The 18,892-nt window shown below is 36.0% G+C and overlaps 1 protein-coding gene across 10 annotated transcripts in view; it reads right to left on the reverse strand.

Annotated features, from left to right (window-relative positions):
- Positions 1-4,025: 4,025 nt before the first annotated feature.
- Positions 4,026-18,892, reverse strand: part of LOC128121180 (zinc finger protein 120-like) — a 57,030-nt gene continuing 42,163 nt past the window's right edge. For all 10 annotated transcript variants that reach the window (XM_052755595.1, XM_052755604.1, XM_052755600.1 and 7 more), the window contains one exon: positions 4,026-18,846. In XM_052755595.1, coding sequence (XP_052611555.1) covers positions 17,976-18,846 — 871 coding nt within the window. In that variant the 3' untranslated portion in view covers positions 4,026-17,975. The remainder of the gene's footprint in view (positions 18,847-18,892) is intronic.

Below are 18,892 nucleotides of genomic sequence, written 5' to 3' on the forward strand. Positions count from 1 at the left end.
TTTCACAAGTCAGTTTGCCAGGGGAAGTAATGGCTCTGATTTCAGCTAAACTGTTTTTCTTTCACTGGCTATATCTGAGCCATCTTTTCCTAGCCCTGGGCTCCAGGGTCAGGGTGGGTTTCTTTAGCTAGCCCCTTAACCCTACAGTTTTGACAAAACAACAGTCAAGGGTAGTACATCATCTACCCTTAGAATTGTATTCAAAAGACTGACACACAGGGATCATGAATTCTTATGTATTTATGACTAATTACTGACATTGAAGCCAGGCTGGATAACAAACATATCAAGCACATTTGTGACTATTAAATATTAAAAATAAAACCATGAACAAAAATTCATCACCCTTTCACAAACAACCTTACTTGTAAATTTTGATCACATACTGCCTGAGAGTTAAATGAAAACGAAGCACTTAGATGATAACCATTCCATCCTATACAAGGCAGCAGATAACTACCTCTAAATAAGTGAAAGTGCAAAAGATGAAAAAAAGCCACAGAAGAAATATGAGGACCACAAAGTAAATTTTACTAATTGAAACTGCCACAAATATCCCACACTTCAATATCTTACTCAAATGTTGCAAAATAGAAGCCATAATGGGATCTTCACATCAGTCTTTAGTGAACATGGTTAATAATTTACTTACTTCAAAGCTACAAGGAAAAAGATATAAAACAAGTTTTTTCCTTAAAACTGAAAACATATGTGATGTCTAAAGTCTTAACCAAATTGTTTACATAAATAGAGTTTTCCTTTACATGAGTACCTATCTATTTTTTGATATCAAGATGATATAAAAAGCTTTAAAATATTGACAGGTACAGAGACATGGCCAAGCCTTTAACACAATTTTATTCCCTGAACCAAGATCAGGTTTTGATGACTTCCAGTAATTCTTGCAACAAGAAGCTTCAAGGGTCTAACCTTCTTGGTAACCAGAATGCACACACACATACCCAGAGGAAGTCACACACACACACACACACACACACACACACACACACACACACACACACACAGCATAATTAAAATAAAAATAAATCTTTAAACTAATTTTCAATCATGAATGTTTTTCTATTATAATTCTGGTAACATGGGTTTTGAGGCATCTAAGTGATTACAGATTTTTTTCTCCATCATAAATTGGTCCATGTAACAGAAAGCAAGCATGTAGTCTTAAAGTCAGAGTAATCTATCATTTTCAGTCTGTGATATCATTTGAGAAGATTTAGAAAATTGTATACTGCTGGAAGAAATCAGTCTTGAGAGTTGGCCTGAGCATTTACATCTGCACATCATTTCCAATTACTCTTCCTGATTTATGCTGCTTTAGCTGCCATGTCTGACAATAGTTTCCATACCACTTTTATGGAGTTCATGTATTGCTCGGCAACCAAGGGCCAAATTAAACCCTTTTCTAAGTTCACTTAGATATGATCTATTATCAAAGCCACAGAAAAGGCAATTATACACGTCTATGAAATTTAACATCATAATTCATTATTTCACATATTTGAACAGAAGAAGAAATCTAAAAATGTTATCCTATCATTTAAATTTATAGGTTTTTTGTTCATATTAGTTGGCAGGTGTAAACAAAATAGAAAAAGACGTTATAATGCTTGAACAGATGATTGACACAGTGTAGATATTTTTCCAAAATAATTAATCTTGTGTAAATGAATGTCAGTATGTTGGCTGAAGATCATACCAATTCATATATATTCAGATTCCTTTGCTATCAGTTTTTTTCAGATCCTCAAAGTCTAAAGTTATATTCAAAGGCTTTAAGAGACACACTAAAAGTTTTACAGCTATAGAGCTGGTCTGTGTTGTGACTAGGCATTGCCAAATTGATTATATTCATACGTTTTCTATTCAGTATGTGTTCTTTTATATTCTTGAAGATGACTGGGCTGTGAAAAGGCTTTACCGCACTGTTAACATTCATAGAGTTTCTCTCACTTATGTGTTCTTTCATGAAATTGAAGAGCACTATGATGAGTAAAGGCCTTACCACAATGATTACTATCGTATGGTGTCATTACAGTATGTGTTCTTTCATGCCTTTGAAGAAGAGAGTGATGATAAAAGGCTTCACAACACTGATTACATTCATAGGGTTTCTCTCCAGTATGTGTTCTTTCATGCAATTGAAGAGCACAATGAGAAGCAAAGGCTTTCTCACACTGATGACACTCATAGAGTACCTCTCCAGTATGTATTCTTTTATGTACTTAAAGATTTTGGGGCTGTGCAAAGGCTTTATCACATTAATTACATTTTAAAGTTTCTCTCCAGTATGTTTTCTTGTATGTACTTGAAGATGACTGGGCTGTACAAAGGCTTTACCACATTGTTTACATTCATAGGGTTTGTCTCCAGTATGTGTTCTTTCATGCCTTTGAAGAGCACTGTTTTGAGCAAAGGCTTTACCACACTGATTATATTCATAGGGTTTCTCTCCAGGATGTGTTCTTTCATACGATTGAAGAGTACTGTGATGAGTAAAGGCTTTACCACACTGATTACATTTAAAGGGATTCTCTCCAGTATGTGTTCTTTCATGCAATTGAAGAGTACTATGATGAGCAAAGGCTTTACTGCACTGATTACATTCACAGGGTATCTCTCCAGTATGTGTTCTTCCATTCCTTTGAAGAGCACTGTAATAAGTAAAAGTTTTACCACACTGATTATATTCATAGGGTTTCTCTCCCATACGTGTTCTTTTATGCAATTGAAGATTACTATGATGAGCAAAGGCTTTCCCACACTAATTATATTCATAGGGTTTCTCTCCAGTATGTGTTCTTTCATGCCCTTAAAGATTACTGTGATGAGAAAAAGCTTTACTACACTGATCACATTCATAGGGTTTCTCTCCAGTATGTGTTCTTTCATGCAATTGAAGAGTATTGTGATGAGCAAAAGCTTTACCACACGGATTACACTCATAGGGTTACTCTTCAGTATGTGTGCTTTTATGTACTTGAACATGACTGGGCTGTGCAAAGGCTTTCACACATTGTTTACATTCATAGGGTTTTTCTCCCATATGTGTTCTTTCATGCAACTGAAGAGCATTCTGATGAGCTAAGGCTTTCCCACACTGATTACATTCATAGGGTTTCTCTCCAGTAAGTGTTCTTTTATGCAATTGAAGAACATTCTGATGAGCAAAGGCTTTGCCACATTGATTACATCCATAACATCCTTTAGTGGTGTGTTTAGTTTCATGCCTTTTAAGCTGTCTGTGTTGTGCAAAGGCTTTACCATAATGATTATATTCATAGGGTTTCTCTCCATTATGTGTTCTTTTATACCATGGAGGATGATTGTGACATACAAAGGCTTTACCACACTGAATATATTCAGATGATTACCCTGTAGTATGACTTTTTTCATGCCTTCAAGGATAATTGAAACATTTAATAGCTTTACCACATTCATTGCATTGATGAGTCTTTATATCTGCATGAATAAATTTTATAATTTTGTGTAAACATAAAGAGTAATGTTATCTTAAGATTTTAACATGTTGTTTACACTCATGTTGTTCTCCTTCATTAAGGTTTGCTTTGCATATTTCAACATGCCTTTGATTATAAAAGTCTTTACTACCTGGCTCATATTTATGGCATCATTTTACTCTATGAGTTTTTTCACGTATTTGAAGAGAACTGGGAGAATTCGGATAATTACCTTCCTTGTTCTGCTGATAAATTTTTCTATACTGTTAGTCATGCTACATTTGCAAAGTGAACCAGGACCAACAGAAGCATTTAGTACTCAATTTTCTGTCGTGTGTTTTCTGATGTACTGCAAATTAAGCTGAAAAACCAATTTTTTGTTGGTTTCAATCACATTCAACAAGCTCACTCAACATGGGACTACTACATGTCTTGTAATTGTTCTGAGATTGAGAGATGTACATTGCTTCTTTCCATATCTTTATATTCATATGGCTGGTATTCAAAGTGACATATGATATAACTATTAAACAAAGAATAACAACATGAAGGTTTCCACATTTTATTTACAATTGTACTTTCAGTTCCCAGTCAACATGTGGTATAGGGATTAATGTTTCTCAACAACAACCCACCTTAACTTTTGACTTAACTACCTATCTAATTAAAATTAAAAAGACAGAATGACTTTTGAGTAACAATGCTTTTACTATGGATTAATTCCTTATTAAAAGTTTGTTCTTTATTCTTATCATACATTCAGTGAATATACCTTTTGTAATTTGAATAGTATGAAACTAAACAAAATGTCACTTGTACAGCACAGTTCTGATGAAGGTATTGTTCAAATGATGATTATTGTTAAGGCATAGATTCCTTGTCTTCCTTCTTAAAAGAATGACTTACAAACACAATTCACTTACGTGCCATTGAGTTATGTGTGTTATGAGCATTTAATGATCATCAATGCTTTTTAAGCTGTGATTATTTACAATGTTTCACTTCTTGAAAATGTCAAGATATGTTAAATATATCCAGAGTCCCATTTGTGTCAGCTTGCACAAGAAAATTACCTTCCATGTTTTTGAGAACTTTGACAATGTTATTCAACTTCAAGGTCTTCCCAATTGTAGCCTAATATATCAAACAAGGAAATGTATGAAATATTACAGGAAACTGAAAAATTTACATTAGTATCTTCATTGATCCTTTGAACCAAGCCTGTTTTATTTACCTCATTCTTCCTCATTCTCAATCGGAATTACAGAAGAGCATCAATAACCAAGAAACTGTTTTCCCCTTATTTAAAATGTGAAGAAAAATTTACGGTGTTACCTATAGCAGTGAGGTTCATATAGGTCTCCAGATTCACATCTTTGTAGAGATTCCTCTGTGAAGGATCCAACAATGTCCATTCTTCATGAGTGATTTCAACATGCACATCATTATATGAAACTGTATTCTAACATATGCCATATATAAATATGCCATTAACATGTATAAAACTGAAAGCATGATACAACATAGTAAATGTGTGCTTATTTGACAATATAGTCATACAGTTCTGGCGATTGCTATATGTATTCTATAACTCAGATATTACAATGAAATCATCAAGTTATTTTACAAAGAAAATGAGTAAGTGGTTACCTCTATTATTTCTGAATGCTTTGAACAGGATATCACCTTGCAAGAGAAATGCTTATTAACAGAGATAAGCAGACAGGCAAACACTTCAACAGTACTGAGCACACATCAGAGAAATTGTATGAACAGTTATTAACTACAAAGATTTTTAAGCTGGGTATATCAGCTCATGTCTTTAATCCCAGAACTTAGAAGGTTTTAAGCAGGTATATGTGCTTCCAAGGTGAAAGTTAACCTAGTGTATGCAATCAGTTATAGGAGAGCAAGAAGTTAATATTAAGAACCCATCTATGCTGCAAACTTCCATCAAACAAACAAAACATATAAGATGAACTCAGAGAATTTTTTTTCTGAAGTGCTGCAAAGAGTTAGGCATTCACTCCATTTCTGTATTCATCTTCCAGAAACCTGAATTGCTCCATTTTAAACAGTATTTTAATAAATCTTACTAAAAGGAACTGTGCATTTAAACAGTTACCAATTGAAATAAGATAACATTAGCAATATCAATAATGATCATAAATAATCAACATAGGGAAGGAGCAATGGCTCAGGAGTTAAGTGCTCTTACTGGTTTTGCATATAGATGTGCTCAATTGTCAGTACTTATATGGGGGAATCACACAACTGTTCATTATTCCAAGCTTGTGGTTTCTAAGACTCTCTTTGGACTACTGTGAAGACAGGTGTACATGTGGTGCATATATGGTGATATTTTAATTGTACTGAAATGTGATTTTATTTGTATGCTAATAAATAAAGTTGCCTGGGGTTCAGAGCTAATAGCAAGCCATAGCAAAAACTGGGCAGTGATGGTGCATGCCTTTAAACCCAGCTCTTAGGAGGCAGAGCTAGGCAGATCTCTGTGTGTTTAAGGATACAACCAGCATGGAGACACACACCTTTAATCTAAATACCAACCAAAGAAGACATGGAGGTCTGTACAGAGAGTCAGTAATGAGGAAGTCATGTGGTTGGGATTACAGCCAATGAGAAGGCAGAATACAAAATCTATAAAAAAGACAAACAGACAGGGAATAGCTCTCTTGCTGAGGAAGATAGCAATGGCAGTTAAGGGTAAGGTTTTTAGCTCTTAGCTTGATCTGACCTCTTGGGCTTTCATCTTTGCATTGGCTCTGTGTTTCTTATTTAATGAGATGGGAACATCTACATCTGGTGCCCAACGTGGCAAGACTTCATTAAAAACCACTTGACTTGGCTTGGCAGCAAGTCTGGTTTCCCGCCTAGGTGGCCCTGCTCCCTAGCTCGGGCCCAGCTCGGCTTAGGTCTCAGGCCTGACTGACCATAGCTACAAGCCAATACCACAGCTGGAGCTACTTGCTTAAAGCCAGTGCTACAAACAACTCACGCTTGCCCTGCCGGAGCTACTGCTAATTGCAGTAGCTACACATACTTTTGACTGAAATGCCAAGGCACATGTTCAGAGCTTAAGGAAGCCAGACCCCATGCTTGACTTGGCTCAAGCGGGAACACGAGCTGGATTTAAGCTTTTAGCCAGAAATGTGGCTATGCTTTCTTGGTTACTTTCTCTTTCTCTCTTTTTCTCTCTCTCTCTATGGATTCACACCTCAGTCACTAGGTAGCTGTTTTGAAATTCCCTCAGATTTCTACTGTTCTTTGCAGACTTGGTAAGTCAATTAAGATATCAGATATTTTAAAGGAAACTATTTAAAAGAGAAATTTTTTCCACATTTAAAAAATGAGTTTTATGTGTACATTGGAAGAAAATTGGGCTTTTTTGAAATTTTAGGCAGTCTGAAAATGGAACAACTATATGAGAAGATTAATATTTATCGAATTATTCACTTTATTACTTTTCTTATCCTTATTTTGCTATTTAAAAAGATAGCCAATTTAAGTGCCAGGACAAAAGTTTTAGAAAAACCTGTTAAAACTGTTGAAATGAATTACAGAGGGCGGTGGTGGCGCACGCCTTTAATCCCAGCACTCGGGAGGCAGAGCCAGGCGGATCTCTGTGAGTTCGAGGCCAGCCTGGGCTACAGCGCGAGATCCAGGAAAGGCGCAAAGCTACACAGAGAAACCCTGTCTCGAAAAACCAAAAAAAAAAAAAAAAAAAAAAAAAAGAGAAATTCAAATTCAAACAGAAGTAATTAACAGTAAAATTGTTTCAAGATTGGATAATAAGGTTACAGAAAGAAAGCCTGTTTTCACACAATCACCCTCAATTTATTCGGTAACCATACATCAACTACCTCATCAAATGAATACACAAAATATTTGGACTCCAAATGAAATGTTGGATTTATGAAGGTTTTAGGAGGCAATAGTATCTTATGGCATGCATTCCCCATATGTAAATCAAATGTTGTACTTATGGTCAACTTATAATAGGATTATACCACAGGACTGGCAGGAGCTGGCACATGCTGTTCTGGAACCCGGACAACAGCTCCAATGACTAATGTGGTTCAAGGAGGAGGCTAAAAACATTGAAAAAAAATGGAGGGATAAAGGAATGCAAGTCTTCCAGGATTAATTTGTTGGAGAAGGCCAATATGCTGCAGTACAAACACAATGTTTTTATGATATCCAAACCTTAGTTCTTTGTCAAACAGCAGCCTTGAATGAATGGGACAGAGTTGAGGAACCAGGACAGAAAACTGAGTCATTTACAAAGGTTATACAGGTCCCAAAAGAAGCTTTCACAGATTTCTTACAAAGACTGGCTTCAGCTGTAAAGAGAATGATCCTGAATTCAGAAGCCAGTCAGATAATAATTGAATCTTTGGCTTTTGAGAACACGAATGCAGCATGCAAGAGCATAATCAGGCCATTAAAGGTAAGATCTTCATCCCTGGAAGACTGGATTAGAGACAAATATTAATGTTGAGTCTTATGGCCAAGATGATATGTGGGTAGAAGAAGCAATTTCAAATGATTTGAGGAATGTTAGATGATTTGGATGTGGAAAGCAAGGACATTTGAAAAGGGACTGTAAACACGTCATTCCTAGAAACAATGTTTCTTCAAGGAACAATGACAACACAATGCCCCTTCCTTCTGGAGTATGCAGAAGGTGTGGTAAGAGAAAACACTGGACCAATGAATATAGATCAACAAGGGACAGGCAAGGTAATCCTTTGCCTCGGTCTTTGGAAAACACCCAGAGGGGCCTCAGGCAGGCCCCCACAGTAAATCCAGTTCAAACCTTTCCTGCAGTTGTAGAGAAAACCCCTACTCAAAGCAATTAAATAACCAAATGACTATTAGAGTAAATCATGTTGCTTGGGATGTTGAAACAGAGAGAACAGAAAATTCAAGAAAAAACAAATAAATTTTTTGGCAAATTTCTAATGATGAACAAAGACCAAAATTAACAATAAAAATAAATGGTGTTTTGTTGTCTGGTCTGGTAGACACAGGTGCTGACATTCCCATGATTGCACCAGAATTTTGGCATCAAACTTGGTCTCTTCAGGAGGTAAAAGTTCAACTGTTAGGAATTGGGACATTATCTCAAGTGAAACAGAGTGCAAGATGGCTCAAATATATAAGTCCAAAAGGACAGAGAGGAAAATTAAAACCATATGTGGTTAACATAGCTATGAACTTGTGGGTTTGAGACCTGTTGCAACAATGGAATACACAGATTAACATCCCTCCAACCTCAGAAACAAATCATAAACTAGCACATGTTTCTGAGAGAAATTTTAAAAGATATTATTCTAATGAGTGATCACCAGCCATCCATATTATATAAGAACAGGATACAACAACTGATAATCTCCCAAAGACAGCAACAACTCTACCTTTAAAATGGTTAACAGACAAGCCTATATGGCTTCAGCAGTGGCCTTTAACAACAGAGAAACTCCAGGCTTTAGAAGAGCTGGTAGAAAAACAGTTAAATGCTCACCATATTGAAGAATCAACCAGCTCTTGGAATTCTCCTGTATTTGTTATTAAAAAGAAATCTGGTAAATGGAGAATGGTAACAGACCTTAGAGCAATTAACAAATTAATTCAGCCAATGGGCTCTCTACAATCTGGAATTCCTTTGCCTACACTGTTACCAAAAGGATAGCCTCTCATAGTTATTGATTTAAAAGACTGTTTCTTTTCTTTTTTTTTTTATTTTTTTTTTGGTCTTGGTTTTGCGAGACAGGGTTCCTCTGTATAGCTTTGTGCCTTTCCTGGAACTCACTTGGTAGCCCCGGCTGGCCTAGAACTCACAAAGATCCTCCTGCCTCTGCCTCCCAAGTGCTGGGATTAAAGGCATGCATCACCACTGCCCAGCCTGTTTCTTTTCAATACCCTTACAAGAAAAAGACAGAGAAAGGTTTGCCTTCACGGCGCCTACTTACAATAACTCTCAACCGGTTAAAAGATTTCAATGGAGAGTCCTCCCACAGGGAATGTTGAATAACTCAACTCTGTGTCAATGTTTTGTACAACAGCCATTGGAAGTCATACGTAAAACTTTCCTAAATCTATAATTTATCATTAAATGGATGATATTTTACTAACTGACCCAAACACAGAAACTTTAGAAAGAATGTTTGAAGAAGTAAAGAATATTTTGCCTTGCTGGGGATTACAAATTGCTCCTGAAAAGATGCAAAGAGGAGATTCTATTAATTATTTAGAATATAAAATAGAACTACAAAAAATTAGACCCCAAAAGGTGCAAATCAGGAGAGATCGACTACAGACTCTTAATAACTTTCAAAGATAATTTGGAGACATTTCTCATCTACGAACTATTGTTGGAGTAAAAAATGATGAACTGAATAATTTGTTGAAAACCTTCGAGGATGACAAATACTTAAATAGTCCCAGGGAATTATCACCTGAACCTGAGAAAGAATTGGCCTTGGTAGAAAAGAAAGTACATGAAGGGCACGTGGATCGTAATGATCCAAAGCTGGATTGAATTTTGGTCATTTTACTTTCTAGGCATTCTCCTACAGGAATGTTAATGCAGAGGGAAGATCTTTTATTGGAACAGATATTTTTACCAAATAAATCGAATAAAAAATTAAAAAATTATGTGGAAAAATCTCTGACTTGATTTGGAAAGGAAAATTGAGACTTCATCAATTAGCAGGAATAGACTCAACAGAAATTGTCGTACCTTTAACTAAAGAGGACATTGAAAAATTATGGACAGAAAGTGATGCTTGGCAAAGAGCTTGCATTAATTTTCTGGGAGAAATTAACAGCAGATATCCCAAAAGCTATAGAATTGATCTTATAAAGAGAGATGATTGCATTTTGCCTCGAATTGTATGGGAAAAACCCATATCTGGAGTTCATATATTTTATACACATGCCAATAAACAAGAAAAAGCAGGTTACAAATCAGAAAATTTAAGTAAAGTGGTTCAAAGTCCTTATAATTCAGTTCAAATATTAGAATTGTATGCTATTCTGTTGGTATTAATGGTTTTTTCAGAAATTCTCACCATAGTTACTGACTCTCAGTAGGCTGAAAGAGTGGTATTACATATTGAGACTGCAAAATTTGTCCCTGATGCATCAGAATTAACTTCACTATTTATTAAATTACAAGATACAATCAGGAAAAGGAGTCATCCTTTACATATAACTCACATCAGATCCCATACTGATCTGCCAGGGCCTCTAGAACAAGGCAATGATGAGATTGATAAATTATTGATAAGAAATGTGCTGGAGGTCTCAGAGTTCATTAAAAAAACATCATGTCAATATTAAACGTTTAAAAAGAGATTATTCCATAACCTGACAACAAGCCAAAGAAATAGTAAAGAAATGTCCTACTTGTTCCTTCTACAATCAAATGCAATTACCAGCAGGATGTAACCCAAAGGATACTCAGAGGAATGAAATCTGGAAGATGGACGTGTTTCACTTTGCAGAATTTGGAAAACTGAAATATGTACACCATACCATCAATACTTATTCAGGATTTCAATGGGCAACTGATTTGCATTCTGAAAAAGCTGATTCTGTAATTACTCATTTGCTAGAAGTTATGACCATCATGGGTATACCTGCACACAATCAAAACTGATAATGCTCCATCATATGACTCTGTTAAAATGAAACAGTTTTTTTCTTATTACAATATAAAGCATATTACAGGTATTCCACATAATCCTACAGGTCAAGCAGTTATAGAAAAATCAAACAGAACTCTAAAGGATATGCTAAATAAACAGAAAGGGGTAACAAAAACCCCCAGAAATAGACTGCATAATGCTCTATTAACTTTGAATTTTCTTAATGCCAATGAGAAAGGAACAACAGCTGCAGAGAGACATTGCATAATAGCAAAAACTACAGAATTAAATCAGTCTATATACTTTAAGGATGTGCTGACCTCAGAATGGAAACCAGGGTATGTATTACGTTGGGGACAAGGTTTTGCTTTTGTTTCTATAGGAGAAGATAAGCTGTGGGTACTATCAAAATTGATAAAGGTTCGATTTGAACAAGAAAGTCCTCTTAATTAAAGGAGGTGATAGTTCATCAACCAGTATGAACATCCAATTTAAACTAACTTATACCAGTAAAACATGCCTTTTCATTTAATCAGATAATAACTTGCCAAAAAGAACATCCCCAAAATTAGTCTTGGGGAAAGGTTTATGTTTTTGTCTTTTAGGAGAATGAAGGTTAAAGAATCTGAAGAACACAGGACAAATGAGACAACTGAAGAAAAGGGACAAATCATCTATCCCAGGAAACAGAGTGAAATGGCATATGGTTATATCATCTATAAAATTTTATAAGTCTTCCTAAATGTTTATTACTGCTCTTCTCTAAAGATTTAACACTATTGGTCTTCTAATAATCCCAATTCAATTAAAATTTAAAGCTGAATTTGGAGTTAAAAGGAAAATGTAAACTCCCTGTATCATGTCAGAAGAAAAGAGCCATCTTCTGCTATGGGACAGAAGAAAAACCAAACTAATTAAGGGACTATTCTATTACTAATCTCAACTCTTTGATTCTGTTCTGATTCTTTAAACTTTTCTTAAAGTATGAATTTTATATCAAAATTTAGAAGATTAATATATATATATGGGTATATATATATATATACATTTTAAACTTTATTAAGATATGAATGGTCATATAAAGAACTAACTAATTCTAGAAAAAAGGTTTCAATTGGCTGCATATATATGTCTTTGTATTTCGAGTCAATTATCAGTTTTCTGTGGGAAATCATGGCCAGGTCTAATATCAACTGAAGTCTCCAGAAAGAAGATGGGGCCCCACAGCAACAACAATTCTACATGGACAATAATAATGTCATTAAGCTGACAAACATCATCTACAGATCAGCTTTGGACTACAAAGTGCTCAGAGCAATTTTGAGATGGCTAGCTGAGATGATCCAGTCTCAAAGATTACTTGAATAAAGACTTGAGATAACCCCTGAACTTTGGCATTATACACAGACTAGATAACAAAGGATATAGTTACCTTTCCAAGAATTTGACAATTAACCTAAAATTTTTCTTTTCAGGATAAAGATACCTTCGTCCATACCCAGCATGAAGCAATTTTAAGAATACGGCACCCACATTCCCAAAGAGGTGGTGTGGGGCAGGTCGTTTTTTGGTCTTTTTAATGGGTTTTGGGTCTGGGATAATTTTCTTTGTATAGGGGGGTTGGTTACAAGTTGTTGTCAAGGGTTAGGAAAAAGGCTAAGCAAAGGAGATTTAAGGTTCTTGTTTAAAAAAAAGAAAGAAAAGAAAAAGAAAAAGAAAATTACTAGTTTTAAATACTTTACAATGGATTGGATTGTTTTATATTGTATACAAATTATATATATTGAAATTGATATTGTTAGAAAATGCTATATGTATATTTCTAATTGTACTTATACCGTTCATTTAACAATGTAGTGCAATTTTCTGATCCTTGAATTTTATTATTACCAACTATTAGGATATAAAGAAATAAAAGTTAGTAGTTAAACATTATAATAGACATTGTAGTCATATTAGGTATGTTTTAAAAATTGAGCAGATATATTTTAGATAGACAGGTCATCTTCAAACCCTTCAGAGATCTACAGAATATGGCATTTAAAATGTTTTAATAACTTAGAAAATTTTTCTTCTTTGTTATGACTATGAGACATGTCGGCTGCTGGCAGTACCAATCTACTTCAGAGAAAATATGGGCTTTGAAGAAACTGCATATGGAGTTTACTTTCATTGTGGCAAAAGTTAGCCACTGGACAACAAAGTATCCTCGAATCAACTGCTAACAAACAGGACAGACAGGACACGAAACAAAGGACTATAGATTCTTGCCAAATCAAGTGTGGTTATGGCTTTATCAAAAGGCATCTTCTGAGGCCAGGACAATATGGCACCATCCCTGAAGTGGCCTTCACAATTCAGAAAAGGTACAGTGCCCTTTTCTTCAAAGGGAGCTGAACAGGCAGTGGGCCGATGGCTTCTGATGTACAATGGAACAGCAGCTGAAACAGTTATTTTTGAAGAGTAACTAAGCTCATGCTTCTCAATAGTAGAATTCAAAAACATCAACATTTTCCAGAATTTAAAATCCTGAATCATGACATGACACTAGTGGAATTCAGGTATTTCTGGTACATGGACTTCTCTCACCCAATGTGAGCTTGAACTGTTGACCTTGTGTACATCCTACTTCACTTCTGTTCTTAGTAATTACGATTTAACTTTGCAGTAGTACTTGACCTTAAAGAGGTCACTGCTATGTTCCTTTCCACCTAGTAAAATAGTCTGGCAGTTACCTACTTCTGTGTCACTAGAAATGATTCAGTACAAGTACTCTTTATTGGCAACTGAGACTGCATGATGGCCGTGCCTGGGTTTGTCTGTAATGAGTCACTTTGCCAAGCGCAGTTGAGACAGGAATGAAACATAATGAGGGAAGCCCTCCTAGCTTGAGAATAGGTCTTGAGTTCACTGAATGAGTGCAGCAGTGCAGGAAGCAGGAGGAGGTATAGGTTAGTGTTTCCTGACCAGACTGCATGCCATTCTGGGCAGTAACGTTGGCGTGATCTGAACTAGCCAGGAGCACGTTGGGTAATTAGAAGTTTGAGATTCTTGGTCAAACTGAAGACTTATTTGGGCACCAGAAACCTTAACAAGTAATCTCTCACCTTGAGCCACATACTTCGCTTAAAGTATGCTTTATACCCCCCACCCCCCACCCCAATCTGTTTGGGGTTAGGGTTTGAGAAGTGAACAGAGACATGTGAAGAGGTTTGTTTAATGGCATACTGTACTGGAACACTGAAGACCTGCAGCAGATGTAAATTCCAAGTCTTGTTATAAATTTTTAAGGTTGTGAAATTATCAAAATGCACATAAATCAAGTTTTAATACACTGTCTGGGTGGATGAGGTTGTCCATTGCACCATTTCTTTCTTTGGGTTCTCAGGCTCGGTTTGGTAGTGTAAGAACTCTGTAACATTAACATTGAATAAAAAGTAAATCTATGAAAAAAAAAAGAAATATCAGGTAACATTTTTGGTGATGGAAGAGTGTAGTATAGTCAAAATTTATGTTATGGAATTCCTAAAAATAATATATGATCTGTTAATGACCAAATATTTTCCAACCAACTCCTTCAGAACAAAGAAAAATAAAACATAGAAATGAAAAATAATTCATCAATTATTTGTAATTAAAAAGCTGAAGAAAGGGAGGATTGTACAAGCTGGAAGGTCAAGTTCATGATGGGGAACCCACAGAGACAGCTAAACTGATCTTATGGGAACTCACGTACTCTGAACAAATGGTTAGGGAGCCTACATGGAAGCATCCTAGACCCTCTGCTTGTGTGTGACAGTTGTGTAACTTGGTCTGTTTGTAAGGCTTCTAGCAGTGGGACCTTTACCTGTCCGTGGTGCTTAGCTGACATTTGGGAACCTGTTCCACAGTCAGGACAAATCTTTGTCACCTGTCAGTCCCACAGCTGCTCAGACCCCACCAAGTAAACAGAGACTTATATTGGTTACAAACTGTATGGCCGTGGCAGGCTTCTTGCTAACTGTTCTTATAGATTAAATTAATCCATTTCCATAAATCTATACCTTGCCACATAGCTCGTGGCTTACCGGGATCTTCACATGCAGCTTCTTATGGTGGTGGCTGGTAGGGTCTCCCTGACTCAGCCTTCCACTTCGCAGCTTTATTCTCCTCCTTGTTCTGCCTATACTTCCTGCCTAGCCAATGGCCAATTAGTGTTTTATTTATTGACCAATCAGCAACACATTTGCCATACAGAACATCCCACAGCACAAGGGTATATGTGAAAATATGAAAAACAAAACCAGCAACAACAACCCACCACCTTTCATAGACAACCTTACTTAAAAAGTATGATCACACACTGACTGCTATTTAAATAAACAATAGACCACTGAGATGAATAGGATCTCATTCTATACATTACAGCAGAAAAAATACCTGTCACTAAGTAAAAGCACGATAGTAGATGAACAAAGCCACAGAAGGCATATAAAGATCAAAAAATAAACTTCACTAAATAGATTTGCCATACATAGAGCACACTTGAGTATCTACCTCAAATGTTTCAAAATAGAAACCACAATGCAGTGGTCTCAACCATATGTCTTGAGTAAACATGGTAAGTAATTTACTTCCTCCAAGGCTACAATGAAAAATAAATGAAATGTATTTTTTTGAAACTGAAGACAACTGTGTTTTCAAAAGTCTTTACCAAATTATTTACACAAATAGGGTTCTTCTCTTGTATGAGTTTGTCCCCATTTTCTGACTTCAAAATGATAGAAATAGTTTTTAAAATATTTATAACTCTTCAGGCATAGCTGAGCAGTTAAGAAATGTTCATTCCCATGACCAAGGTCTGATTTTTGACAATCTCCTGTAATTCCTGCTATAAGAAGATCCAAGTGTTTAATGTTCTCAGGAACAACATACACATTCACACACTCCAAAAGACAAACACTGACATCACATAATTATTATTAAAGCAAATTTTAGTAAAACAATTTTTCATTCAGGAAAGTTTTTCTCTTGTAAGTATTCATTTCTATAGCCAGTGTTTAGCTGGTGTAATGGCTTATTACAGTTTATCTTCACCATGAATTGTTTCATGTAACCAAAAGCAAGTATGTAGGCATGAGTTCCAGAAATGTATACTTGTAATTGGTGGTTCCATTTTGAAAGATTTAGGAAATACTGCCATGCTGCAGAAAATGTGTTACTGGAACTACCAGCTTAGAGAATTTACATCCACACATCATTTATAGGTGCCACACTCTGCTAAATGCTTACAGTTAAGGATGTGAGTTCTTAGCCTTCTGCTTCTGCTGCCACATCTGACAGTTGTTTCCATGCCACTTTCATGGCAATCATGTATCCCTCTGGGATTAAGGGTCAAATTAAACACTTTTATAAGTTGACCTAGACATTATATCAAAACAGAAAACACCTGAATTAGTTATTTCATGCAATTTAAGACAAGTATAAAATCTAAAAGGGTTATGTTATTGTTTAATGAAAGAATGTACCTTGTCTTTAGGAAGTTAGACTACACCTACAGGTGTGATTGGAAGGTATCCTATATAATTACAGTGGTGAGGAGAAAGGTATCCTGACAGGAAGTAAGGCTATGCCTGGAGCTGTGTTCCCATGAGAGATGATCTCCCCACAAGATGGAGAAATTCTGCTTCTCTCTGAGAGAGAGTTCTTAGAGATGGGCTCTGCTCTACTCTGCCAGGAGAGTTTTCCTACCAGAGATGTCAGTTGTTGCTCTGTTCCACTCCCCTAAGGGAGTTTCCCAGAAGAAGTGTCCATTGTGTCTTTGCTCCAAGTCACTAGAGATATTCTGATCCACTTGGGCAAAAGGATGTCTTCACTCAGAAGTAATTCAAGGCATGTATTGTGGAGAAAGGAATCAAGGAGAAAGTCTGGATTCCTTTTCCAGTATGGAAAAGGTCAGCAGTCAACCGAACATGCACATGGCTTATATGGGGCTTCTTAGGGCTGAGTTTTTCCAGGGAGATTTCTGGGGTGGGAATTGGTTGGATTTCAATCCCTGTGCTTGAACAATCTCAGAGTTAGGCTACATTTTGTGCTCATTGATTGGTTGGTTTTGTGCTCAGTTTGTCAAAGCTAGAGTGTGTTTCATTGGCTGTGCTTTCAGGGGAAAAGTGTTTCTTTCACTTGGTCCCTCTTAAAATTATGTCTCTGGTTTCAGGACCGCAGTGTATCTCTCACTGGCTCTGGAATCAGGGACACAGTGTGCTTCTTTAGCTGGCCCTTTTACTCTACACATAGTGCTTCATAAATTCGATTTTTCCCCCATGATATAGCTGGGCCAAACTATATAAAAATGGAAATCATAATGCTTGAACAGTTTGTTGAAACTGTCAACATTTTTTTCTACAAAATAAATAATGTTGTGTAATTGGCTATAAGTGTATTGGTTAAAGATCTTACTAATACATTATAATATATAGCCCTCAGTATCATTTTCAGGTACTCAATGTCAATTGTGATAAGCTAAGGCTTTAAAAGATCAGATGCACACAAAAGTTTTACTCCTGTATAAAGTGCAAAATCTTACCACACAGACTATATTTTCAGGGTTTCTCTGCAATATGACTTTTTCTCATGATTCCAAAGATCACTGATATATACAAAGGATTTATAGCACTAATTACATTTATAAGGTTTCTCTCTAGTATGTTTTTTATATACACTTGAAGATGACTGTGATAGGCAAAGGGTTTATCATAATGAATACATTCATAGGGTTTCTCTCTAGTATGTGTTGTTTCACGAATTTGCAGATGACTGTGATACAAATGCTTTACCACATTAATTAGATTCTTTCTCCAGTATGTGTTCTTTCATGCATTTGAAGATGGCTCTTTTGTGCAAAGGCTTTGCCACATTGTTTACATTTATAGGGTTTCTCCCCACTGTGTGTTCTTTCATGCATTTGAAGATTACCACGCTGTGCAAAGGCTTTACCACATTGAATACATTCATAGGGTTTCTCTCCACTGTGTGTTCTTTCATGCATTTGAAGACTGCCATGCTTTGCAAAGCCTTTACCACATTGAATACATTCATAGGGCTTCTCTCCAGTATGTGTTCTTTCATGAACTTGAAAATTACTCTGTTGTGCAAAGGCTTTACCACATTGAATACATTCATAGGGTTTTTCTCCAGTGTGTGTTCTTTTATGCATTTCAAGATGACTTTGACGCACAAATGCTTTACCACACTGAGTACATTCATAGGGTTTCTCTCCAGTATGAGATCTTTCATGCCGTTGAAGATGACCATATTGTGCAAAGGCTTTGCCACATTGCTTAAATTCATAGGGTTTCTCTCCAGTATGTCTTCTTTTGTGTACTTGAAGACCATTGTTATGAACAAAGGCTTTACCACATTGATTGCATTCAGAGGGTTTCTCTCCAGTATGTATTCTTTCATGCCTTTGAAGACTACTGTGATGAACAAAAGGTTTACCACATTGATTACATTCATAGGGTTTTTCTCCAGTATGAGTTTTTTTATGCATCTGAAGACTACTCTGATGACTATAGGCTTTACCACACTGATTACATTCAAAGATTTTCTCTCCACTATGTGTTCTTTCATGCCTGTGAAGATGACTCTCATATGCAAAGGCTTTACCACATTGAAAATATACAGGTTTCTCTCCAGTTTGGTTTCTTTCATACCTGCAAGAATAATTGGCACATGTAAAAGCTTTACCACATTCAATAC

Source organism: Peromyscus californicus, unplaced genomic scaffold (assembly GCF_007827085.1).
Source record: "Peromyscus californicus insignis strain IS unplaced genomic scaffold, ASM782708v3 Scaffold_30__1_contigs__length_565496, whole genome shotgun sequence".
NCBI classification, from domain to species: domain Eukaryota; kingdom Metazoa; phylum Chordata; class Mammalia; order Rodentia; family Cricetidae; genus Peromyscus; species Peromyscus californicus.